The sequence below is a fragment of the Lepisosteus oculatus genome, chromosome 22, assembly GCF_040954835.1.
Source record: "Lepisosteus oculatus isolate fLepOcu1 chromosome 22, fLepOcu1.hap2, whole genome shotgun sequence".
In the NCBI taxonomy this organism is placed as follows: domain Eukaryota; kingdom Metazoa; phylum Chordata; class Actinopteri; order Semionotiformes; family Lepisosteidae; genus Lepisosteus; species Lepisosteus oculatus.
The window spans coordinates 6,137,558-6,163,564 of NC_090717.1; the positions used below are offsets into that span (position 1 = coordinate 6,137,558).

At 41.2% G+C, this 26,007-nt stretch overlaps 1 protein-coding gene across 5 annotated transcripts in view; it reads left to right on the plus strand.

Moving 5' to 3' along the window:
- The first annotated feature begins 1,342 nt into the window (after positions 1 to 1,342).
- The window catches only part of ssh1a (slingshot protein phosphatase 1a), a 36,257-nt gene continuing 11,592 nt past the window's right edge, over positions 1,343 to 26,007 (plus strand). The window contains exons 1-8 of one of the 5 annotated variants that reach the window (XM_015366329.2): positions 1,343 to 1,857; positions 9,794 to 9,831; positions 19,810 to 19,910; positions 23,748 to 23,812; positions 24,076 to 24,197; positions 24,528 to 24,596; positions 24,906 to 24,971; positions 25,520 to 25,714. In XM_015366329.2, the coding sequence (XP_015221815.1) occupies positions 1,777 to 1,857; positions 9,794 to 9,831; positions 19,810 to 19,910; positions 23,748 to 23,812; positions 24,076 to 24,197; positions 24,528 to 24,596; positions 24,906 to 24,971; positions 25,520 to 25,714 (737 nt within the window). In that variant the 5' untranslated portion in view covers positions 1,343 to 1,776. Of the gene's footprint in view, positions 1,858 to 1,910; positions 1,942 to 6,239; positions 6,621 to 9,793; positions 9,832 to 15,855; positions 17,138 to 19,809; positions 19,911 to 23,747; positions 23,813 to 24,075; positions 24,198 to 24,527; positions 24,597 to 24,905; positions 24,972 to 25,519; positions 25,715 to 26,007 lie in introns of those variants that run through there. The other 4 variants (XM_015366324.2, XM_069182007.1, XM_015366328.2 and 1 more) reach the window with 4 other exon arrangements.

The window sequence follows — 26,007 nt, forward strand, 5'->3', positions numbered from 1 at the left end:
CTCGGTCAACAAAACTCTCTTGGTCATAACCCGTCTAAGAGGCCTGTCACACAGATACTCACAACAACTGCTCCTTCATTTACTGTGGAGGGATTCCCCCCCTCTGTAAGCCTACTGACGAGTATAAAAAAAACATTACTGACAAGGTGACTTAAATCGGATACCATAATGCACATCTTAGCCTGGCTCACGTACCTAGAAATGTTTGTGGATTCCTTGCTGCAATTATATGTTCATTTTCTCTTCACAGTTTTGGTAGTCATTCAATGTCAAGGTAAAACAGGTTAGAATTTGTCATCAATTTCTTTAATGATTAGTGTCTTAAGAAATAACGATGTACAGTTTTTGTGTGTGTGGATACACTACTGAGTTTGGTTTTAACAGCTGGGCTCTTGAACTTCTGGGGCCTCCTGTCTTCTGGTTTTGGCTCCAACCTGAGTAGTGAATTAAACAATTAGCCTCATTATTTTCTAAACAGGATATGTGTATAGAATTTTTTAAGGTCTTTTACAAGGTACCAGACATCTACTTAATAAAAAGGTGCAGTTCCTTATAAATAACCTTGGAGGCTGATTAGAACTATTACATTTATGCAACTAATTAAATAATTTGAACCACCGCAACTGAGAATGTGGTTGAAACAAAAAGGAGAAGACCAAGGGTCACTTAGCAGCTGAGCTTGAGACTTCTGCCTTGTGGGCACCAATATGTTTCTGCAACTGCACTTTCTATAATTAAAATAAATGAGATATAAAAGAGCAGTACTTCACATATATTGTATCAACAATAAAACAACTATGATCAATTATGCCTCTTACCCCAAACAAAATTGATTTTATTTTGCAGAACCGAAAACTAACATACTAATTACGACCTAGGTTAACCCCTTTTGAAACATTAAGAAACCGCTAGTGTTGAATGGAAAAATGTAAAACTGTTGTAGGTCTTACTTCCCCAGACGTGGGGGAGGTTACAACACACAGCTATTCTTTTGACGGAAAATGACTTAGCTCTGGCTACTCACAAACATAACTGCATTGCTCCTAAATACTGTGCACGGCAAAGATAACGTCGTTTACAAAATGAATGCACTGTAGCAAGACAAAGACATACTGTACAGGAAAAATCGTCTAAATTAGGGAAACCCTAACGCACTTTCACTTCTAATTGTCAGCGAATCCAGCCAATGTGTAATTTGCCGTTTAAAACCACATTTAATTCAAATGTTCAGCTTATCGGGCATAGTGCGAGGGGCTGCCCGGCACCTAATTTGAACTGCGAGACTGGCTGACAGTGACACTGCGTCACATCGAACAATTTTGGACCAGTGACCCAGTATCAAATAGCTTTTGCTGCATGAAAACACACATGAGCTACACCGCATGAGATAGACCTAGCATCGGTAAAGGGAAAGGAGAGGTATATCTGTGCATCCTCATCCGCCCCTCCTATTTCCTGCTGGAACTGTTGTGTGTATGTATTTAACCCTACTGAACTGTCAATTGATACATGAAGGAAGAAAGTGGACTCTCAGCTGTCACTCCCGTAGGCATCACTTATAGAATATATAGGAACTGCGGAGCACCGATTGCCAAAAGTGCGTGATGGATTAATTATAAAGGCGGCGGAATCGGCCACTTGGAATTGTTCACGCTTATTTTCCTGCTGCACCATCGGCGCTGCTTCAAACTCAAGGGGACAACCTCAGCGGCTCCTGCCCGGTACCAGAGCGCTTTTGTCCGGCCAGGGAAGCCCCCCTTGTAGCCCTTGACGGCCATGGCTTTAGTAACGCTGCAGCGCTCACCTACCCCTAGCGCCGCTTCCACTGCGAGCACCGCCACCACCAACGCGGGGGAGGTGAGTGAGATACTATAAGGGGCGGAGGGAAAGGGTTACGTGGGACGTGCTGATAAGGACACACCGAGGATGTGCAGGAGTCGGGTAGGCCTAATAGTCAGAGGGAAAAGGGTCTTGGTTGGGCTGTGTTTATTACCTTACTACTGTGCCGTTTTAGTGGTATAGTATATGCCACCTAAACGGTGTATTGCTGGTTTTTTTTTAAATAAAAATCTTGTTTTTATTATAGGGACTGGCCAGGAAAAAATGTCTTCAAATACCGGTTTGGCATTGCTTGTTAGATTGGTGTTTGTATCTAAAAACGGAATGACAGAAACAGACTGGAAATCCGTGCGCCAGTTTAGAAGACAATCGGGGGAAAAAAACTGAATTAAGCAGACGCGTAATGGCAAAATAACCTTAATAACATCAGTAGCTTCTGATTGTGAGCTACTGTTTATTATTCCGACAAACTGGCCTGTGTTGTGAAAAACCGGGATGGGAGATGAGTAAATAGGACACTGACGTTATTTTAACTAATTAAGCCACGGTAAATAACACCCCTGTAGGTTCTAATGCACCCTGAGCTTTTTTTCTTTACATTTTTCTTTGCATGTCGTTATCCATGCAGGCTACTTTGATGCAAATTGCATGCTTATCCGATCCCTGTCTCGGTGATTTTTGGCATTGCAAGTGACAAGCTGGCTCGATTTAAAATTCAGTAAAAATACATACAGAATTGGAAAAACAACATTGCATTTACGCGTTTACGTATGCTCAAGGGAGATTTCGTGTGTTTAAGCAACAAGACGTTTGAGGGGGAAGCTTACTGTTATTTGCTTTAAGTTTTATTGTTTTAAAAAATCCGAAAACAGTTTACCCCATGCATGGTAACCTTGTTTCATAATGCTGTTCTTCAGATCACAAGGCCTCTGATACCTATTGTCCAGACGTTTTATCGTCCATTATTTAGCAATTGTCTGAAGTCAACCCAGTTCACTAAAAATGTGTTCAGGCTTTGTCTTGTTCTTAATGTTTATAACTGTAGTATCAACTTTAGTTTCGAGCCACAGCATTTGCTTTAAAAAGTCCTATCATTTTATTTTTTATTGTTGGGTTTTAGTTGCCTTTTAGTCATTATTAGCGATCAGATCTAACAATATTTAGACAGATATTTTTATTTTTTTCGGAACTGCTAAGAAACGAGAAGTTCCTAAGAAGTGACTTATATGAATAACGTCCCTGTGGGTATTTTTTTTTTCTTGGCGGAAGTATAAGGTTTGATTTGTTCATTTTGATATTTTCTTTTCTTTTTGCACCTAGAGATGTTGTTAATTTCACTTGATACTTCTGCTTAATTACACAAGTATCCAGGAAGCCACATAGAATATTTAAAAAGTCAGACTAAAGGTAGAGAATTGAAGATCTGTACCAGCTGATATTTAATTCAGGCTCTCATGTTATTATGGGACATATAGCAGAGCATCACAGATATGGGCTTATTATCCAGAATAAAACCGGTTTATATTTGGAGAAATCTACATTAAGGCTCTGGTGTATATGTATTTGGAATGTGCAAAGTTTTCAGATTTACAGTCTTGTGTTTATTTAAGGGAACCGATGAGCACTGCAAACATTATTTCTCAAGAAACAAATATGATTTGAATAGAATGTTACTAGAGGGAGCAACACCATTTTAAAGCGATTGGAAACATCTTTATGGGGAGCTTGTTAAATGTCAGATTTAAAAAAAAAAGAGTAATAGGAAACTTCCTTACAGTGCGTTTCTGCTTTCCTACCTCAGCTCCCATTAGAAATGATGTCATACTGGTTCTAGTTAAGAGACATTTACAGATAGTTCGGGAAAACGTTTTGCCTGGAAGCCATACATAAGAGTGGAGTTTCAGCTTTCAGCTGAAACCTGTGTGTGGGCAATAGACTGTTTTCTCTTTTCATCTTTTCATTTATTCTGCGGGCCAGCCCTGGTCCAGTGTAGCCACAGTCCAGCAGGATTGGAGCAATGGACCACACTTGGAATGCTTTTGTTTAAGTCACTCATGCAGGTGATACCTATAATTAAATAGGAGAGGTGACGTAAGCATGAAAAACCACCAGTTCGTAGCCCTCAAGGGCAACAGTAGGCCACTCCTGCCTTAACTGGATCAGTTCTTTGACTAAATCTGTCAAAACGCACATGTTCCAAATCCTTGGCTCTTGATGATTGTGCAGCTGATGTGTAAATCCAGCTGGACTGTGACTCTCCAGGGCCAGATTTGCCGGCCCCTTCTTTAGGTTTTCTAAACCATGCCTAGTCATCACATTTTGAAAACAGAGCTGTGACTGAGGTGAAAGGTAGTTTAGTCATATGGCATCATGTGGAGGGTGTATTGTGTGTGATGATGCACTCGCTGCATGCAACAGACGGGCAGATATGCTTCGATTTTGCACGTTCAACCTTTTCTTTTCCCCCCAAGCTGTTAAGAAGTTTGTAAGTAGAGGATCCAGGGTGACAGTGTTTTTCAGAGAGGACCACCTTTATTTTTTTTTGTCATTACTGGACTGCAATATGTTTCAGTCCTTGAAATCTGCAGCCCTCCCTCTGCTGATAGGCACTTTCAATGTCCATATTCAATTAAGAGTATGTGATACATGTGTGCTCTGTTGAAGTTCATATTGACATTTAAAAAAAAAACCTGAAGGAAAACATTATACCCTAAGGGACTGGATTTAAAAAAAATGAAAATAACATTTTAATTTTATATAGCACTGTTGAGATCCCTTTGCTTCAGTGAACATTTGGTTTATTAGATAGACCTGTTTGCATTAGAACCCTCAACAGGTGAAGCTTATTTATTATAGGGTCACCTTAATCGACTCCTCATTTTAGTTAAGAAGGTATGAAAGTGTTAGCTGGATTTCTTCAGCGATACCTGTGTACCCATATAATATGCTGCGTTTTCCATAGGCTTAATGTAGAGAATTAAAATGTTATACTTGCAAATGAAAAGGACAAACAGAACCATCAGATATACCAGTGAAAGTTATGCTGTTCACAGTAACATTTGAAACGTACGAGATGGGCTTATGTTTTTTTACTGCCAAATTAGAAAAGTTAAGACATTTATGTTTTGTGTTAACCTCAAATGAACTGTAATAAAAGTACAATATATACTGTGAACATCTCCTCTCTGGTACATTGCTGTATATAGTCTAAACCTAATTGTTTGATGCAAGCTTTGTTTAAAATAATATTTGCATTGTAATCAACAGACATGCTTAATTTTCTCCATCTACTAATTGAGAAGTCTAAGAGCTCAAATGTAGATGATTATTTATCTAAAATCATAACATTTCTGGAGATTTACATATGTAATGTAAATATTTAGGCCTGTAGGCATGCTCTTGCAATAAATACCACCTCAAAACGTAGCTCTATTTGTTAATGAGGTTTAAGAAATTTGTTTGTTTTTCTTATCTGATCTTCAAAAGGTGGAGGTACCAGTGTACTGTAAGTGATATGTCCCTGAGAGGTGTCACAGGGAGATTCAGTGACAGAACTGGAATGTGAAACTGAGAAGTAAATGCCTCTTAGCCTGGGTCTGTCACTCTGTCCCTCACTGCTGATTAAGGCAGTCTGAAATATCACAATTTAAAAAAAAATACAGAAATATGGTGCTGTAATTGTGCAAAATGGCAGATATTTATAGACGTGGATAGTTGCTGTGTCGCAGAGATGAAGGAAATAGGAAAAAAACACTTAGACTAATTGTTCACAAAGCATCGCTGTAGGTGTTTAGACAGCTGAGGGCGCCCTTGTGCCTTCAGGTTGATCAAGCATCTCCCTTTATCCTGATAGAAATCCGTTCTTGTGCCCTTGGAGAAATATAGATTTTCTGAAACAGGCTGAGCACTCTGATCACGAGCTGATGTGCAAATAGAGGTGTGTTATTCTTAGGAACAAGGTTTTTTTTCCCTTTCTTACTTTCCTTGGTGAAATTTTATTGGGTTGCAATGGTAACACTGATTACGTGAATAGGAATAAGCACGTTTTGGAAGGAACGTACACATAGCTGTGCAGAAGCCATCTGCAGTGGTGATTGTTTTTCACATAATCACCCTAGAAGTAGGGGTTTCGGAGAGGTGCTGTCTAAAAAAAGGCAGTAGAGCAGCCAAAGAGCAGAATCCAGAGATTGATTGTGATCAATATGCTAGACAAGCCTGAACACTCTGTAATTTTAGAGATTTTAAAGAGGGCTAACTGTAGACCATAAATTAGATTTAAGGCAGGGCTTAAAGACTGAAGCTTAAATGTAGTAAGCTGTTTGGAGGGAAATCAAGTTTTTGCAGGACAGACAACAGGGGGAGAGCACCTGGATCCTATCTGGGTCTCAGCTCATTTTGTACTGGTAACTTAGAGGTGTGGCGCGGTCCTGGCTGGGACTAAAGGGATTAATTTTGCTCCCTGATGTTCGAGCCTGATCACGGCGATTCAGACAGGAGAGGCGCCCCCAGGAAAAGGCTGGAGGGAACACAAGCTTGATTCCCTATTGACGGTTCTTCAAGCTCAATTTGAAATTCAGAGCAGGGCCCGCAGTCCTCTCTGAGCAGACGCAGGGAGGTCTGGAGGAGACGACTGCAGCAGTGATGTAATAGACTTTTCTTGGGGAGGGGTGGGCTGTTCCAGCAGCTAGACAGCGATTTTGATCACGTGTCAGAAGAATTTGCAGTGCTTCAGTGTTCTGAATGGAAGTCTTCTCATGCTACAGAAGAATTTTATATACCCTGTAAGTAGAGATGAACCATTCACCTGTTTTATTTTTCATTTGATGAGATCTTTTTGAAATAACTACAGTTTTATATTCCGACAACCAAACAATGGTCTTGCGTCCGGTATAGAGAAGAGCCAAATGTACCAAACAAAACGTAAAAGTTTAACCTCATTTTGATTTGTGGAGGTGCACATTCAAGAGTAAAATCCTTTATTTCTGGGTGGTAGGAGGGAAATAAAAGGAAACTTCGGCCTGTGAAAATTGCCTCCATCCGCTTTTAACCTCATCATCACTTCCTCTTCAGAAACAAAGCTCTGCTCGCCACTGAGCCGTTGAACCTTTTTCATTGTGGGGACTGATCAAAGAGTGCGGTGGGTTTCCTGTGTGTGTACAGTCCAAGCAACATCCTCAAGGACAGGAATGAGGCCCTCTCGCGAGTTTAGTACCGAATTGTCCATGATTAAAGACTGCATGCTCCTGCACCTCTGATGAAGCCTTAGCTTTAAAGGATTAAAATGTAATGAAAGTTTATCATGCACAGATTCGCAGCTTTATTTTGTCCACATGGTATCTTATAAGGTTGTTGTGCTTAAGAGCACAGAAGGGAACTCCCAGTTAATCTAAGCTGTTAAGCACTTAACCCAATTGCTCACGATCTCTGTATTGCGACACTTTTGAAACCTTCTCTCCAGTAAGCAGACTGCACATGGCCGGCCTTGCGCCTCAGTGGATGAGAGCTGCCAATTCCCTGTTGGGCTTAGACATTTGAATTGCATTCGCTGTGGACCCAAGACAAACAGCACTCCTGTTCTGCTGTCCGCTTTTAATGCATTCCTGAAATACTGTAAATAATTCATGAAGGTCTTCACTGTAAGCACTTTTGTTAGTGGGCAGTTGGCCCTCGCACTCCAGTTGAATTTCTTTTTTTTGCGCCTTTTTAGGAAAATACTTTATAATGCCAGAAAACTGTCCCCGTAAAACCAGATTCTTCTTTCAAGCCACTTTTCTGTTGAAAGGCAGTTCCTGGTTCTTGCAGCACAAATTTGCAGTACAGCTCAGTTTTCAATTCTTACAGTTAAAGTCTAATGCCCGCGGGGTAAGGTTTGTCATTGTGCATTGTTTTAGGTTACCTAGCGTGAAACTGAAACCTTTCTTAAACACAGCAAAGGACACTAAATAGGCATAGATCTTATTATTCTCTGCTGACATGTTATAGTCAGTTGTGCCTGTCTGACCGGATACTGCAACGTCTTTTTCTCCTGTAGTGTCATCTCATTTTTTTTGTTGAGGTGGTAGAAAAAGTGGCAGCACTGTTCTTGACTTAGTCATTTTCCTCTCTGGGGGATGGAAAGTGAGTTTCACATTTACTGCATTGTTCCCTCAAAACTAGTTTCTGTTATTAACCACAATAGTGTGCTGTTATGGTAAAGGTTTCAGGTTACTTTAAAAAAATATTATGATTGGTTTTCATTAGCTAGCCCTTATATATCATTTAACCATTTATTTTAATGGCTGTGACGTTGTGACAGCCGTACAAATACGACGTGCATATACCGAGAATAGAAATGAGAGGAAAAAATCGTTTGTCAGACTTCTGTGCTTGGCGGATTTGGCACTTTTTAATTTGCTAAGAAATCTGATTTAAAAAAAAGTTAGTTGGACACGTAAGTAAGAGAATTGAAAGCTTAGCCGAGTAATTTGATTTATATGCTGCATGATTAAGTGTTTTCGACAGCAAACAAATCATCTCAGGTTTTTTTTTGGCTATAACACAATTTGCATGGCAAATGCAGTTATTTTGTTTTCCCCGAGGGCAGGTGTCTGTCACAGTCTAGCTGGATCTCGGGATCTTTGGATAGTGTGGTTCCCTTTATTATCCAGAACACTTTTCATTGACCTGTTATACATAATTGTGTAATATCATTATTTCTCATGCTTAGGCTATCATTCTTGAAACAGTCCAACGTGTGAAAACATTTTGAGTTTCAGAAGGGTAACCTCGCGGCCTGAAAACTATCCCAAAACTTGAAACTGTAGTCTCCAAACTCTGCACGTCATGCCTCCAGATGGTACCATTTTAATCTGCATTCCTCCCAGGACAAGTTCGACAGCTCTAACAGCCTGTGACATTTAATGCTGTCATTATTATTCTTTTCACATCAGGCTGAAAAACATAAAAATGTACAGTAGCTGAGGGGGTTGTTGCAACGAAAACCCGGTGTGGAATGTGCTTGTGAAAGGGAGCAGTGCTAGGTGGGCAGTAGAAGAAAGGCAATGTGGCTGCATTCCGGTTTTAGTACAGTACCCAGCATTTCCAGCTTTCTCACCTCTGAGTTAGCACTTTGTCCATTAAGAATCTGTAATGACCTTGCTTGTGTCCAAGTTGGATTGTTTTACAAAGTTTTATAATTCGCAATGTCCTGTCGAATGCACTGTGGGGGCCTGCGGCTGTGAGGGTGTAATACCAGAGGACCAGTTATGATCATCAAGAGTTCGTCTAGGTGAACTTTGTGATGTTTTAAATCCTGATTTAATGTAAATATTTCATTATTTAATTCTGAAATGTGACTCAAGAAGACCCAATTACAATGTTGATTTCACTTTCACTTAACATTTCTCTGCTTAAGCAGACCTTTAGAAATATATATACAGTTTAATAAACACTTATGATTTAATGTTCTTCAATTAGTTTTGTGTTTTTTTTGCTAGGTTTACAGCTTAGTATAAGAGAGCTAAAATACAAGCAGTATGGATTTGATTTTGATGCATTTTGTCTTACTGGCCCATCGTATGTACAAGTCTTGAATGATGTAAATGTATTAATGTGTAAATTTAAAACTTCTTCTCTAAAAATTATTTTTAGAAACTGGACAAATAGTAGTAAAACTAGTACTCAATCAACGCATGTCACGTTTTCAAAGGCAAAGCTAAAAACTGCAGCAGGGCAATAAGTGTTTCACATAAATCCTTTGAGTTACCTGAGTCATGCATAACAGAGGCTTGCTTCTCCACCTGTTGGATTCAGATCTTGCCCTGGTAGCTAGTTTCAGATCATGTTCGTACACATCACTGGATTGCAATCTGTTCATTTCAAGTTCATGCACCGTTCAGGTATGAATTTCAAAAGACAATTTCTGAAGAGATTTATCTTTAATGTTTTTAATTTTTAACTTTTTTTTTTGTTGCAGGATTTTGGAAGCGATGATGAGCGTAGATTAAACCAGAGGTAAGTAAGGAAAAATAACTTCTCAGTTTCTTTTTTCAATGCAAACATTTAAGGGGCAAAATTTTTCTTTTCTTGCCATTAACCTTTCAGGAATTTAAAGCTGAAGTATTGCAATTAGTGTCAACAGATATGACAGTCGTGCCAAATTGCTTTCTGTACATTTTTATAAATCGGCAGTCTGTTTACACCATTTCATATAATTATTGGAGCTCCAGACTGTTCAGATTTGTTTTTTACTTTGGCAATTTCTTCAGGTGTAAGAAATGGGTAAAGGTGTTAAACATACTCTGATATCTACTTTTGATCATGCTTTTCCTTGGCCATTGAGAATTTGGAAACCAGGAGGGTTTCATGAAATCAAGTAACAGCTTGTGAAAGGAATCTGAAAATTGTATTTGCCTAATTAATCCCCAAGCAGTGGTGATGTGATGCGTGTTAAAAAATGACTGTGATGATATTGTCACATTCTTTTTGCATTTCCAAGCTTGTGCAAAGAGGGAAACCTTAAAGAAGCTCTGAAATCCCAGCAGACTGCCAAAAGAGTCCTAGATTGCCTCTGTTACACTTAAAATCTAGGCTTAGTATCGGGAGAGTTGTGCTCCTTTTCAAAATGAAGCACATTGAAGCCAGAAAGTTAGATCTTTAGAGTTTCTTCTTAACTTTGCTATATTACTCGTGCCATATTAGGATGCAGCTCTGATAGATGAATAGCTAACGAGTTATCTATTCTATATCTAATCGCTTAAAAATTATTGTACCTGTTGCTGTACAGTTAGGAGGATTACATGTGAATTTTCTAATTCCATGTTAGTCATCCAAAACCCTGACATGCTGGTAATTTTACTGTCAAACAGTAAAGAAAACTTTGTGTTTGATAGTTGTCTTAAATTTGGAATGTTACGGCTAAGAATTTCCATCTAGCTCCACGTTCGTGTAGTTTCAGGACAACCAAAAAATTGTATTGTATTGACAAGTAGCGAAATTCCAGGAGTACAGTAAAGCAGTACAGACATTCAAAAGGTATTCAAGTTGATCCAAAGTCTTGAAGACTATCTGATGCTCTCAGCTAAGTTAAGCTTACGTGGAAAACAAAATCAAGCTGAAAAAAAGTTTTCATGTGTTACTCAGCTAGTGATTGTACAGTGTGTGTCAGAGATTCAAAAGATCTTCTGTTGGAGCACAGACTAGTGCTCAAACAGTAGTTCTTTTGAATCCCTATGAAACATTGGAGAATCTATTCATGAAAGGAAACATCACAAAGGCTTTTTTTTTTAAAGCCATGGTTTCCTGAAGCTTGGCGGAGTTAACCATTTAGGTACCACATGGGTGTTTAGGTACCACATGGGTACCACATCTCATGGAGATGCTGTGTGTTTTTTGGGGGGGGGTTGGAGCAGGTTGCTCTTGGCCTCTGGAAGGGTGAAATGATCTACAGACTCCTCGGAGCGCCGTGGTGTTCACGAGCCCGTCCCTGTTATGCTGTAGTTCACAGATCAAGCTCACCTGAAGGGTGATTTTTCTCCCAGCCCCCCCCTCTCTCTCTGGACACTTGTTTTCTGTAGAACTTGCTGACTTTTGTTCTTGTTGGAAACAGGATGCTGAGTCACACCCTGGCAAGAGAGGCTGCTTCTTGCATTTGCGTGCTTGGACAATAGGGAAGAGTTGGGGAAGCAGCCGTGTCTTGACCTCAGTGAATGGATGTGGCTTAGTCCAAGATATTGATATAAATAGCTCTGGGCCTTTTCTACCCCGAGGCGGAGCTGCTGCTGGGGTTTTTCTGTAAAGTCTGGACAGGGAGATTTATTGTTGCCTACAGGAACGTTGTCTGAAGAGGCAGGCCTAACCGTTTTTTGGCCGGCCTGCAAGCGAATCGGTCATTTCTATCCCTCAAGCTTAAACCTTGACCCACATATTCAGACTCTGGGTAGCAAGCCAGAATACCCGGCTTGGGTTAAGAGTAGTGTCGATTTCTCGAAGATGAAGAAAATCGCCACTTTTCAGAATTTCAAAATGTCATATCCCCCCCCCCCCCCCCCCCCAGAAAAAAAGGTTTTGTCTACTTTCTCTGAGGGGGGGTGGTTTTATTTGTTTAAAAAAAGCTAAATATCTTTGAGGAAAAGTGCGGGCTAAAGGCCTGGAAGTAAATCTGCGAGAGGACCGCTCCAGCAGAGCTCATTTTATTAATCATGGTGGTCAGGCTGATGTAGTAAAAAAAACCCAACAACCTAGGATTGGAGTACAGAAGTTCTTGGGGTAACTAACCACATTATTCATGATGTGCAACAAAGACATGGACTAAGTGATTGTGGATGCAAATATCCCAATTCTGCATTAGATATCACAGGAGTAAATGCAGGTCTGATTAGGGTCTGGAAACCCCTGGTAGGTGCAGTTTTGGGGCCAGGCTGTTTGGCAGCAGCCTTCTCTGTCAGGGCACTGGGCACATGTGGAAACGGACTGGTCCTCTGTGGGGGTGGGCGTCACTGCGGGTCTATTTTGACAAGCACAGATCCCAGAGCACGTGAGTGGGAAAGCAGGCCGAGCAGCAGCTGGCAGACTAACGTTTGGGTGCAAATTTTTCTCAATTAATACTCTAAGTAACAGTCAGCCTGTATACAAGCTTACTTTAGAGACAGCAAAAATCTGCCTTTATAGACGGATGTTCGAAAGAAGTGTCTTTCAGTTTTCTCAGCTCCATATTGTTCTCTGACCCGCATAGGAAGTTCTGTTCTCTGCCCTCAGAAAGATGTGCTATTTATCACTGTCATTCACGCCCCTCATATGCCCTTCAGAACTGCAGATTGAGAGCAGTGCGGCTCTGGAATGGTGGAAAGTGGCTTCACTTCACAGGCATGTACAGAGCACTGAGGCGGGTGGGCAGGACCCTGCGATGTGTCCACTTGGGAGGTATTGAGATCCACCACACCCGTCATGAAGCCTCCTGGCAGAAAGGTAGCCTTCTAGACAGGAAAAGTCACCCTAATCTTAAAAACAATAACATGAGGTTCTGCTTACAGAGTTGCATTTTTTCTTGCAAACAGAGCTTCTGCTTTCAGTATTCCGAATCCCTTGTACATTTCTCTAGATTTTCTGGGGAAGTGTGATTTTTTTTCAGGGGAATTGTTCATGAAATGTTAGTGAGTTCTGTGTGTAATGTCTTTCTTAACTAGGATTAAATCTTAGTTTTTTAATTATGAGAATACATCAGTGCCTTTTGTGCGCTTTAAAACTCCTGATTCCCTGTTCTTTATACTAATATCGCCTCTCCTTTGGTTTTCTTTTCTTTGTTCTGGTAACTTTTACAGATCAAGGAATGATTGCAAATTTAACTGTACAGTATGTGGTGTGAGTGTAGTAGGCACTGCCTATCACTTTGCCGTTGTATCGCAGGGTGCACAGAAGAAAGCACAGCAATGAAATATTTCCATGCCTCATTACTTCCTGTAAAAAGCTTCACGGAAACAGCAGGAGTGGCTGTAAATAGCAGACCGAAGTGCAGTAACTGTTTGTGGTTAATGGAGAAGCACAAACAGCAAGCACAGCAATGTGGGTCAGTAGTTAGGCATTTGATCACGGGTTCAAATCTCAGGTGAGGACACTTTGAGCAAAGTACATTGCCCAGGTGCTTCTACCTGTGCAAACATATGCGAAGCCAAAGCCAGGTGTAAAAACAGGTACGAAAAATGTTTTTTTTTACGAAATTGGAAATTTGGGAGAGAGGGATAAGGAGTACCTCTTTCAAGTCCCAGATGGGACACTCCTGTTCTGCAGTTGAGAAAGATACTTCACTTGCATTGTTGATCTAGTAAAAGAAGCACTAGAGTACCTCAAGCTATATCCACAGGACTCTGGTATTGCACACATTCATAAAGCAAAGGCTGATTATTTTTGCAAGATTGTAGGACAGCAGAAAAAACCGTCAAGCACTTTTGGGAACAGTGAGATACATAACCTTTTAGCTAAGAGCAGCTCTGGCATGAATCAAAGGAATATCAGGAAAAAGACAGTGATGGTGATATTGATTTTTTTGTTTTGGTCTCTTGGTTTTGATTTATTGTAGTGGCTTGTTCTGCATGACCCCCTTTAGTTTCACCCTGATTTAATTTAGCTTTATCCATACATTGGCATACTGTAGTCATCTGCCTGACCAAATAGTTTGTTCTTGGAGAAAGCCTGCCAGGAATAAGTCCCCTGTGAAACCCAGGCCTCCTGAAATTATAAACGTTTTTGCTCTTTGAAAATCGCAGGTGTTGGTGCTGTCTTTCCGTCTCCTGTTTCCGCATTGAGTTGAAACCCAGGGCTCTGCGCAGAGCAGGGCAGCGATTTTAAAGATTGCAGTGTAGCACAAGGTCAGCGAGCTCCCGAGGGAGCTGAGCTCTGCGCGCCTCTGTTGTGAGATGAAGGAGATGTAGTCATTTTTCTGTCAGTCGATCCCGGCTTGAAATCCTCCTTCAAGTTGGAAATTCAGGGACGTGCTCACCTCAATGGCTTCTGGCGTCGCAGTCCCCAAAAAGAGCGGGCTTCTGGGGCAGTTGTACATCAGCAGACCTGAAAACATCTTTTAAAAAAAAAATACAGGAGCTGATTTTCCATTAACGAGTTTGAGAAATCACGATCTCAACAGTTGTAAATAGCTTTGTGTCAGTGTTTTGAAAACGGGGCCTAGTGAGAGTGCGAGTCAATGAGTCGGGCCACTCGGCCCATTGATGGTAGTTAGCAGTTAATTGGTCAAAGGATCCGTTCTATAAGAGAAACCTGAGCTTTGGCTTCAACATTACAAACGTGGTAGCCAGGGCTGGATTTTGGTGGTTGTAGGCTCTAGGCATTTCACTCCGAAATGTGCAAAAAGAGGGGTAAAAGCCAATTGAAATACGTTGATGCACATGCTGCACTTTAAGCTATTCTAATGCTAAACCATGTGATTGTTGGAGCAAGTCGAGCTCCCATCACTTGAATACTTCTAGTTTCTAGAACAGCCGCTAGATAGAGCGTTGATTATTGACTTGAAGTACCTACAGTCGATCGCAAGCATGTTGCTTCAGCTCGTTTTCCGTTGGTCGCTAGTGTTTCCCTCCTTCGTAGGCCCTGAAAATGGGAAATCCGGCACTGGTGGTAGCCTGTTCTGTCCTGCAACCCTTTGGGTCAAGGAGTTCTTTCTGTCCTCGGTTTTAGTTTCCACTTTTGCCCTCCGGTCCATGATTCATCGTTCATTCTGAAGACGTCCCCCGAGATGACTTTGAGGACCTCAGTCCGGTTTCCCTGTTCAGGACCTTAAAGGTTCATGTAGGAATTTTGTGCAAATGTAAAATCTGTTGTTGGGATTTGTCTGCACGAAAAAGAACAGCCTGAAAGGTAAGAATATTTTCAGATTTTCTCTTTTCGTGCGGAGGTTAGGAAACTTGCTGGCCCATCTCATGTTGAGGCTGCCGGCACCATGCTTCAGCATGCGGAATTCTTGAAGCCTCCCTCCTTGGGACCCTTTGCTAATCCTCCCTGCATTAGATGAGAGATGGTTGTTCTTAACTACTCATGTACAGGACTCATGTATATTCAGACATTATTAATACTTTTGAAGAGGGGAAGACCGCATCAGGTTTGGTTTGTTTGCTTTTCCACTGCTCTCTTTTATTTAGCAATGGACCCTTTAGTGAGATTTTACAGAGACTTCTTCCTCAGGAAAAGGGATCCATTTAAATTTGAAGTAATTCTTTTCCTCATCCCTTGAAAGATGTTGATACAGATCCAAACAGAAAGGTAGATCCAGATTGAGTATGAAATTGAAAGTAGTTAACACTTGACATTGCACTGATTATTCAGTTGAGAATAAGGAGCTACTTAGATTCACCCTAATGATCCCTAGAATGCCTAACAGGACCCCCCTTGAAAGGGCCCTGTTACACTGGGATATGTATTTGCCTGGTATTTTAAAGTAGAGAGCCCCCCTAGCTGACCCCCCAATAATCTGAGTTGTGTGTCTACATGTGCTCTCAGCTGTGGGCTCATTGGACAGAGTGTGCTGAGTGTTCTCACTTCATTGTACACAGAGTCCTTGGAGCCCTCTAGTCCTCTGTCAGCCTCCGAGCAAGGTTAGGCGGAGAAGGGAAGGAAAGAAACACAGGTGTATGCGTATGGATTTCAGCGCAGGCTTTCAGACTCCGCATTTTTTTTCTCTGTTCTTATTTACGTATTGTCCTACTCTGTTGTCGGCAGCTTTAGGATCCTTAATGGGACTCTTGGACAGCAGTAGCTGGTCTTAAGAGGAAAGATAAGGTGATATCCTTTGCTGAGCTAGGGCCAGAGCTGCCGAGAGGGTAATAAGATTTTAGTTGAAGGAGTATTGCTGTGCCAGGTCAGTCTGAGGAAGGCACATTGGTTAGCCTTATCCTCTGCATTCCATGTGAGAGATTACTGGAAGAGCTGCTGTAGAATCAGTAGCTCAGGTGGCGTCGTGCAGTTCAGTACTACTAGAAAATAAAGACGTTTAAAAGGAATTAAACTTGAGTGAGGCTGGATTTTTGGTTATGATAAGTTGATACCATTTTGTTTGTGTTGCTTAGCGTGAAGGTTAGAATTCAGAGCAAAAAATTAAGTCTTTTTTTATCTGCAGGAATTGCTGGAAAGTGTTCCTGGAGAGAGAGGCAGGCAGGCAGCCCAAGATGTATTTCTCTTGAAGAGGTGGCTATTTTTGCTGCTTTCGAGCTAAACTGGAACAGAAGTCTATAAGCACATTCTGTTGAGATTAAATGCAAGCTCTTCTGCAACAAATGTTAAATTCAAGGGTAATGAAGCTGAGCGTGAGCCGATGGAAGCCTCAGTAAAGCCAATTTGAAATGTTGGGAAACTGCTGAACGTCGGGAAATGTCTCCTCCGAACAGCAGTTTTGGAAGATAGGTTTTTTTTCCCCCCCTGTGAAGGAAACCTCTTTGGAGCTTTTGTAATTTGCTGAGGGGAGGCTCTCAACGAGAGCACAGGATTGCTGAATTTGAGCCAGCCTGCTGAGATAAGCCCCAGCCTGTGGCCGCTGAGGGCGAGCACTGCCGGCGTCTTGCTTGCGTGCTGAGAAAGGGAGGGTTCACACAGCAGTCCATCTCCGGTGACGGATGGGGCCAGACTCGCTGCTGTCCTTTTCCTCAGAGTTACACCTGCGGATCTGAAAATCTTTTTGCCGTTTAAAGAAGAGCCAGCGCCAGGAAAAGAAACGAACCAGAATGCATCTAGTAGTGGAATCCTCGCAAGACGCTGTACTCAAGATGCTGCCTTATTTTATGGAGAATGCTGTCCTGAGTCAGAATGAAATCTATCGCATGTAAGATCTTGCTGTGCACGGCACAACTTCTCTACTGTAGAACTGTGTTTAACTATAGTGATTGGCGGAGTGTGTAAATGTATTTAGATGCATGTTTCGTGGAAGAATGGAGCTTTAGGCCTGTATTCAATCAGAGTGTGAAGTACTGTAAGTTACTGTAAAAGTGAGAGAGAGGTTTTGTTCGTGTGTCCTGTACAGTCCACACTCTTGCATTAGTGTGTCTTTTAAAATAAACGTTTCATTAAACCAGAAAAGATAAGAAGAGTTGATTAACAATTTTTGCATATATGCATCTTATTTTGGTATTTATAAATATTTTTATCATCGGTGCTGTGTATACCTAGATTTGTTGTTTTCATTAAGTAAAATATTTAGTTTTTAAGAAGGCTAAACAGCCAAATGTTTTTTTTTTCATTCCATGTGGAGTTATTTTTATACATAGTATTGATATCTATTATTTTGACTTCCTTTTGAACTCTGGTCATTCAGAGAAACATTCTATATAAGATTTCTGTATTCAAGAGAAAGCTGTATTTTGTATAGTGAAGTTATGTGAATTGATGTGTCTTCGTTCAAATAGCTGAACCTTGACAATTTGTGAAAAATCAGGAATGTACGTATGAAATATGTTCTTAGAAGGCATCGTCTCTGAACTTAATATAAAACCGTGGTAATGCAGGGTATGGTTTCTGACACATAGCTCCATGCACTCTTTGTATGAGTGGGTGAGATATACTGCACTTTATTCAGATAAATATTTAAATTAGTGTAATTTATGATTGTATGTACGTTTCAGCAGTAATATGTATGCCATGCTAGTCTTAAGCCCAGTGTAAAGGGTGTAATATTAATAATAGGGATGACTGTCCAATGTTCCTTTGAAGCCTGTTTTGTTTTGCTTGATAATGCACATCAGCAGAGATATATTTAGACAAGGCTTTTGTGGAGACTGTCTGATAATGGGGATACTTGTTTTCTGACATGTTGCCAGAGAGACTGCTGAGGATCCGTCTGGATAATTAGGGTGTCTATGCGTGCAATATTTATTTTAAAAGAAAGGTTGTGCAGTCTGTATGTATATTATGTATACACACAGTTGTTGTTTTTTTAAATTTAGATGGATGGAATAAATTGACAAGTCCAGGTTTATAAAAACAGATATATAACTGACCTTCATTGTTTTACCATTACAAACAGCTTATGTTCATTGAAATCACTTCATTATGTCTGCAGGACTGTGTACAGAGGACAAAGCTAGAAAACAAGGTCATTTAACATCTTGATCACAGTAAAAATAAGTCCCTGCGTGGCTGTGCTTTATATTTGTTGGCCCCTGAAAGGCTGGGTATTCAACTTTTTAGAAAAAGGGAAAACCGTGTAACAAGCACCACCACATTGTCCTTTCATTGTTGGGTATTGTCTTGGTTATGAAAGGCAGTTTGACTGCCGACCAAAGCTGGCCTCCTTGACTTTCCAGTTCGTCTTCCTGAGGTTGGGCTTGGTTCCTTTCGGACTGGATGAAGGAAGTCCAGTGATCTCAGCAGAGCTGCAGACAATAGGGCATGACTGATGAATCTGACCAAGTTTAAGGCATGATATGATTACACCCCCCCCCCACAGATCACGTTTCCGAGCCATCTGAGAACACAATGAGAGGTGTTTTCCTAGAATTGAGGAACCCGTTTGAGCCGAGTAAACAGGGTCTGAAAAGCCTGTACACAATCAAGTTCTTCGTTGACCATTATTTTGTATCTTATCTTGAATTATGTGTAGAGCTTACACTCAAAAGCTTGAAAAATGCTGTCATGGTTTTGGATAGTTAATTGCTATCTGTCGGAAGGGACAAGCACAGACCAGCGAGAGGCTTTTAAAGCCACAAGAGAAAGGGTTGGGAATTTCAGTCTGTGCCATTGTGCGCGCTGTGCATTTTCACATAATGTCTGGCTAAATTATCTCATTGGCTTAGCATGAAAATGAAAACCAGTGGAATTAGAGGTTCTGGATATCATCGTGTAAATTGTAAGGATTCTTTTTGAATTTGTGTTTTTTAAACCTTTAGTCACAGGAGCCTGAAGAGCTGGGAATATGTTTTCAGAAGCTATACTAATATCATTAGAATGCCTCTTTATATATTTTGTATTACTGAGGAACGCACCCAGTGTTATGAAAAGCAGATTTCGACTTGTTCTAAGGTAACAGGTAAACTATAGAATGAAACTCGCAATACATTAGGTTGTTACTTTGAGAATATCAAAGAGTAATTCACAGAACCACTAAGCTCATGGCTTTTTGTTTCATCATCGGACTCTGGGAGATTACTGATAAGTCTCTACATTCAATTAGCGGGCTCAGAGATCCTGCTGCTAAGATCAGTATATTAACTAACACAGGACTAAGACAGCACTTTGGTCTGCATTGATGTTTCAGCTTGTGAGGTCCAGGGATAACTTTCTCTGAACACTGTATCATTTTCAGCATTGTACCATCCCCGTCCTCACAGTGACCGATCTCAAATTAAATTCTGTAAAGATCTGTTGTAGCAGTACTTGATTGCTGCTAGCAGCTCCTCTTTTTACGTTTTCATCCTGTGCCTTTGCCACTCTAAGCAATGTTGTGGTTTGTGTGCCGTGTAAGGCGCAAGATGTCATTTTACCCCTGCGTTTGTGTTTCAGCCTGAGTGAGAGCTTCTTCATGGTGAAGGGAGCAGCTCTCTTTCTGCAGCAGGGAAGCAGTCCGCAGTGCCAGAAGGTACACCCCCATCACAAACATGCAGGTAAGTCTGGGAGCGGAAGGTGGGATGTATTGTTGGACGAAGCCAGAGCTCAAATGTAAGCACAGCTGAAGTGATTCCGAAGCAACGCAAAGACACCCTCCTTCTAACCCTTGACATGTGCTGCTTTTCTTATCTTCATATAACCTGCTCAGTGTTGAAGACAATGCATTTTTTTTTCCCCCATCTCTGATGTGTCAGACAATGGCATTACGCTAAATGGTTTGTGTTGACGTAGGCAGCAGACATTAGTAACAATGTCCCAGACGCAAAAAGGATTAAGGAGCTGAACTTTTTAAATATGCATCAAGAGACCTCATAACTTGGGTTTGGCTTTGTAAAGTTATAGTCAAGAGGTGCAAGATTTAAGCCTGAGGTCAGATTCAGGGTGATGGCTTGGGTTCCTCTTTAAACACTCCTCAGCTGGAGTTAGTTAGTAAGACCCTGATCCAGTCGGTTTTAGTGCTGATCATGTCAAGGTACACTTACCTGGCACTCAGGTTAGATAATGAAGTTCACATAAATGATCATTCTGAGGGATGCTTGAAAACATTGTGTGCTGACTCTGCAGATTTTTTCCCTGAAAATATGTGACTTAAAACTAGTTAGACCAATCTTAAAAGAACCGTCTCTGTCTTTGTCGGGTATGGTTGGTCCGACAGTGAAGATCAGGCATGGAGTCTTAGAAAACAGAAGATAGTGGTTTGTAAAGGCAACACTGTGTTTTGAGTTCTGTCTGAGTGGGTTGTTTTTATCTGCTGAACGCTCCGGGACATCCTGTGCTTCATCGTGGGACAGAGTTGTTGATAGGGGCTGACGTAAACTGAGGACCATATCTTTAGATTAACTTGTAAGGTGCCCCTCTGCTGCATCGAATGTGTCTGAGAATGTTGCAAATATTTATTTGAGCGACAAAGTACAGTACAGAATTGAAGTTGGGTTCAGTAGAGGAAGTATGAAGACAACCTACAGTATATGTGTTCACTGAAAAAAGGACAAAGTTCATTGCAGAGTAACCAACATGATGTGTATAAGAAATAAGCACGTACAGTGTAAAAAATAAGCACCGTCTCCTTAGTATTTGCGCGCAGTGCAATAACGCAGATCAATGTAATGTAGACCTAGAAATTTGTCCTAGATTACTGTTAGTGTACATTATAAGGGTGTGCGTCATATTTGCAAGTAATTTTATATTTACTTTTTTTCACACTACCTGCGATTTTAACACTGCATAACTCTCCTTGCACTCATTGTCATCATTTCTGTGATAGAAATGGAAAGGATAGATATAAATCCGTGTTGCAATCTCAGAGCATTCTATGCGGGTAGTGAGGAACGTAGAAGCATAAAAAGCACACATAGGTTTTCAGTCTCAACGCGTTCTCCAGGACATTTTGTCACCAGAATGTGAAAAGAACTTCAATTGCGCCAGCAATTTAAGATTACTTGCACATAGTGTAGTATAACATGATTTAAAAATACGATGTGCAGCACTTGACTGATAAGGGTAGTCTGCTCCAGAGAGCTGAGATGTGGGCCAGAAACGGGACAACAAAGCAGGAAGAAGCCTTAGGTGTATCCTGGCAGCTTGTTAAATGGTGCTGCTTGCACACAGGATCCGAGTTTCTCTGCTTTAGACAGGGAAGATGAACACTCAACCTAAATCAAAGGGCCAGGCCCGTTTAGCAGGAGATTTGTCAGCACACTCCCTTTTCACACGCTGGAGCTATTAATAATGGTGCCAAGCAAGCAAGTCAAATTAGGTTTCCCTTTCCTTCTCCCCCCAAGCTGGCACAGGAACTGATTGATCACACGTCCCTAAAGAAAGTAAAAGGCCACTTGGAAACAGCAGTGCAGCAGAGCTCTGCCACAGCCCACGTTTAGATGATCTCGGTTTTTACGTGGTCCGGAATAGCAAGAGGGTTATGGTCAATTACAGTTAAACAATGCTCAGCGTGCCAGAAGTCTGATTACAGTATATTTACTAGCCTTATCATTAAATGGTTGCTTATTGTAACCACAACGTTTACCTTGTCTGTGTGGGTGAATGTTATTGTTGGTAGACATCTGGTGGGTGAGCGCAGATGTAGACGCTGAAAGACTAGGTGGACTTTGAGGATCAAACTCTCTCTGACCCCTTTGAGTAGGGTAGCCAAAGGCTTTGTTCTAGGACTTCTGTGCATGGTAATTTAATCTCTGCAGCAGGATTTGAGGTAGCTCTAGATGTACTGAATACTGAACAAAGCCCTGTCCATGACTCAACAACAGGTTTTAAGAGACAAAATAAAACGTCAGAGCGCAACATCCTGTTTGAGAACCTAAAGTTGAGCTGTATCCAGCTCTGCTTCCTGCTCTCATTTGAGTTTCCTTAATGGGGATCCAAAGGTAAAATACCAGACTAATATGAATCCCATTATCTGGCTTGTTTAAGCTGGGTACTGATAGCCCAAGTGGTGAATTATGGCTGTTAATGACAGATCCTTAAGGTTTAATTGAGCTGTGTTTCTGTGTAAGATAAAGACTATAAAAGTTACTATTTTGTTACTGAAATGCATTGCTTCCAGGTTCATGTTTCCCCATCAACCTGTTTGCTTCATGAAGAGGTACATCTTTGCAATAAGATCTAATTAAACAAATTCTTAAGACCAAAAGAACTCCAGGGTTCAAAGGGAACATTCCTGTGTCAGTAACAGAAGGCATGCAGTCTCGTTTCGTGTGAACCTGCTTGAACGTCAAGGTGTAGCTGTCAGACTTGTACCAGAAGCTAAGCAATTTAAATTAACATGCCGTGTGCACATACGTTATTGCATGACGAATGACTAGCTTCTGCACCGTTGAGGCAGTCTGTAATTTGTTTTATGCCATCGGACGGAATTAAAACTGCCCTGAAGCCATGTTTTTATGCTTCGACCATTTTATTCCTTGGTTGCCTCGATTGCAAGATGTTTCTTTTCCTGCCTGCTTCAGCTGCTGCGGTTTGTTCTCATGCTAATTCTGTAATATGTAAGTGGAAGAAAGGGAACGAGTCTCTCAATTTATCACGCAATGTGGAGAAGCAGGATTGACAGCAATTTACAGTGAGCAGTCCACCGTGTACTTTCAGGAAAGAAGGCGTGCTTTATCTGAGAATGTCGGGAAAACCTCAGATCCACAGTAACAAGCCAGTTTTACTTTGGGAGAAACTTTGGGCAGGGTGAGAGCCTCCATTTGCAGTGGATGTGGTTGACCTTGTGAATAGCTGCACGACAGGAGCTGTAAACAGAGCCCTTTGAAGGCCTTTGTGCAGGAGATAAAGCAAGCTGGTTGAAACGGAGGACAGGGGCAGTTGTTCAGTGGGAGGCACACACTGTACCACTGTCCAGCTGCTGCCTGGTAAACACTTTGCAGCACAAAGCCTTTCTGTTGGTCTGCCTAGGCTCTGCCCTGTGCCTTCAGGCATAAACAGTCAGCACTTTCCTTCTGGTGGGTTAACAGACTCTTATTAACCCCTGGTTAGTTTGAACAGGCTTTTGTCACCTCAGAAAGGCCTTTTCTTTTCCCTTGAGGACCCTTCATTAGTGCTTGTGTCCAAGTGTCTATTCACAAGAATCAGAAAGTGTATGTGAAGTTTTTTACCAGGCTTACTTTCTGTGGAGATGTTGGTAATTAGCGTTAGCAAAAGTTACCAATGACCTCAAGGCTCAATTCTAAACTGGTTAAAGAGACAGCGATGTTTCCTCTCATTCTTGGTTTCTCTGTACAGGTGTGTTAATGCACGAATCATCCCCAGGAGGCCTATTATTCAAATGATTTGTTTTAAAATTATTGGTGTCTATATTTATGCTTTGTTGTTGTTGACAGGTGATTTACCTCAGCACCTGCAGGTGATGATAAATCTTCTCCGTTCAGAGGACAGAATTAAACTGGTGAGAACATAACTGGAAAAAGTCCCCATACAAACACAGATGTTGTGACTTCTGGCACCGTCTTGTCAGTTCAGTGTCTTTGTGTTGTTTATCTAGGTTACGTTAAAGAGTAGAACTACATTTCTTTTGGTCTATTTTCAGTTTTCTGTTCTTTGCTTATTGAGCAACGTTCTCTACATGGGATGGTTGAAAAACCCATTTCTGGGATGCCCTGCAAAGGCCTGGAAACTGAGGTGGGAACTCTGTGCTTTTTCTTTCTGCAGGCAGTACGTTTGGAAAGCGCGTGGTCAGATCGCGTGCGGTACATGGTAGTAGTTTACACCAGTGGGCGCCAGGACACAGAAGAGAACATTTTGCTGGGCATGGACTTCATCAACAAAGACAGGTACATAGGTCACATCACATCACACCATTGCTGTTTCACTTTATAATACTTGTCCATTAACTGATTTAATATCAAGCTAACTTTACTGTATTAGTACATAGTCCTATAAGCAAAAAGATATTTGAATTCCCTTGATCGTAGAAATTGAACTATATCGTTTATATATTGATTGTTGAAATAAAAGGGTGGTGCAGAGCTTTTAAATGGCAGAGGGAGACTGATAATGTGAAGACAGATGTTTGTTTATATGAAATAATAATAGAAATTGGTTTAAGCCTTTTAGAGTTTTTTGGGTTAAGCACTGAGAAAGTATCATGTTGAATTTTGCAGTAAAAGCTGCTCAATCGGAATGGTTTTGCCGCTGTGGAGCGATACCAAGATCCATTTGGATGGAGATGGGTAAGATACATTCATTTTCTAGATGCAGCACAGCTCTGATGCTTTAGGGAGATTAAGCAGCACTGCCATCTACTGGACATTGTATTTAGATCTGCAGTGATAACTAATGAAACTAAAGAGCTCCCAGACAATTATGATGACAGAAGCTAGAGCTGTAGCAATCTGCACTTCTGTATCTTCCCAGCACAATGTGCTTCATATGCTTCTTCGTTATCTGTTGTTGCAATGTTGCAATTGTTTAGCCCAGCCTTTGGACACCACTTGCACTTTTGCAACTTGTTGCTAAAATTCTTTTTTTTTTTGGCACAGAGGTTTCAGTGTAAATACAGCAGGAAGATCTCACGTCTTCAAGCCTGTGTCTGTCCAAGCCATGTGGTATGTAAAAATAGCATTGTACCTGATTCATTCTGGTTTTCTGCCCTTGAACTGCATTCTTTCTTGGTTTCTTTAACAAGTGATTAAAACATGGCATTATCTTAGTTGCCATGACATATATGATTGTATGGATACAGAATGTAATATCAAGTACAGACTGAAATGCATGGTTAGCTGTTCAGTTAATGAAAATGATACATACGGCTTTCATCTAAATGTGCTCACGTTAGACTGCTGAGCCCCTGCACCACCTAGTGGCCTACGAATGAACTGGTGACGAGGAGTAGTTTTCTCTGAATGTAATTTTCAAATGATGTCATATAATGACCGTTGACGGTCTAAAAAAATATATATATATCTGTTAAGGGCTTTTGCACGTGTTGTACAGTGGTCACTGGAGCAGTTCATCACCTACAGAGGGGAAAATTCCCAGCTGTGGACAGCTGCATTGCGTTTCTCTGGGACATGAACAGAGCAGTGCTGTGGAGCTTTGTGCAAAGAGGTGCTTGTTTGCAGCAGATGGTAAAAACCTTGTTATTGGTGTGTAGGTCAGCACTGCAGATCCTGCACAAGGCATGTGAGGTGTCAAGGAGGTACAACTACTTCCCAGGCGGTATGGCCCTGACCTGGATGGGCTACTATGAGAGCTGCATCTCCTCTGACCAGAGCTCCATTAATGAGTGGAACGCCATGCAGGACTTGGAGACCATGCGGCCTGACTCCCCTGCCATGTTTGTTGATAAGTAAGTAGGCTGTTGTTGAACCCTCTGACACATACAGTAGGCGCTATCTATCACAAGTTAGGAAACATCATAGAGGCATTCTTGGTACTTAGCCCCATAATCTTGATCAAATTCAAATTTCGTAAGTACTGTACCTTTTATCTTTCTAGTGTTCTGAGAAACTTGGCATTCCTAAGACACAGAGACTAGGTTAACGTTCTTCCCCAGCTCTGAGCTTCATTGTTCTAGAGTATGAGTTTTGTCCTGCTTCATCATACATTACCCCTGCCTAGCTGTAGGACTCTGCACTTAAC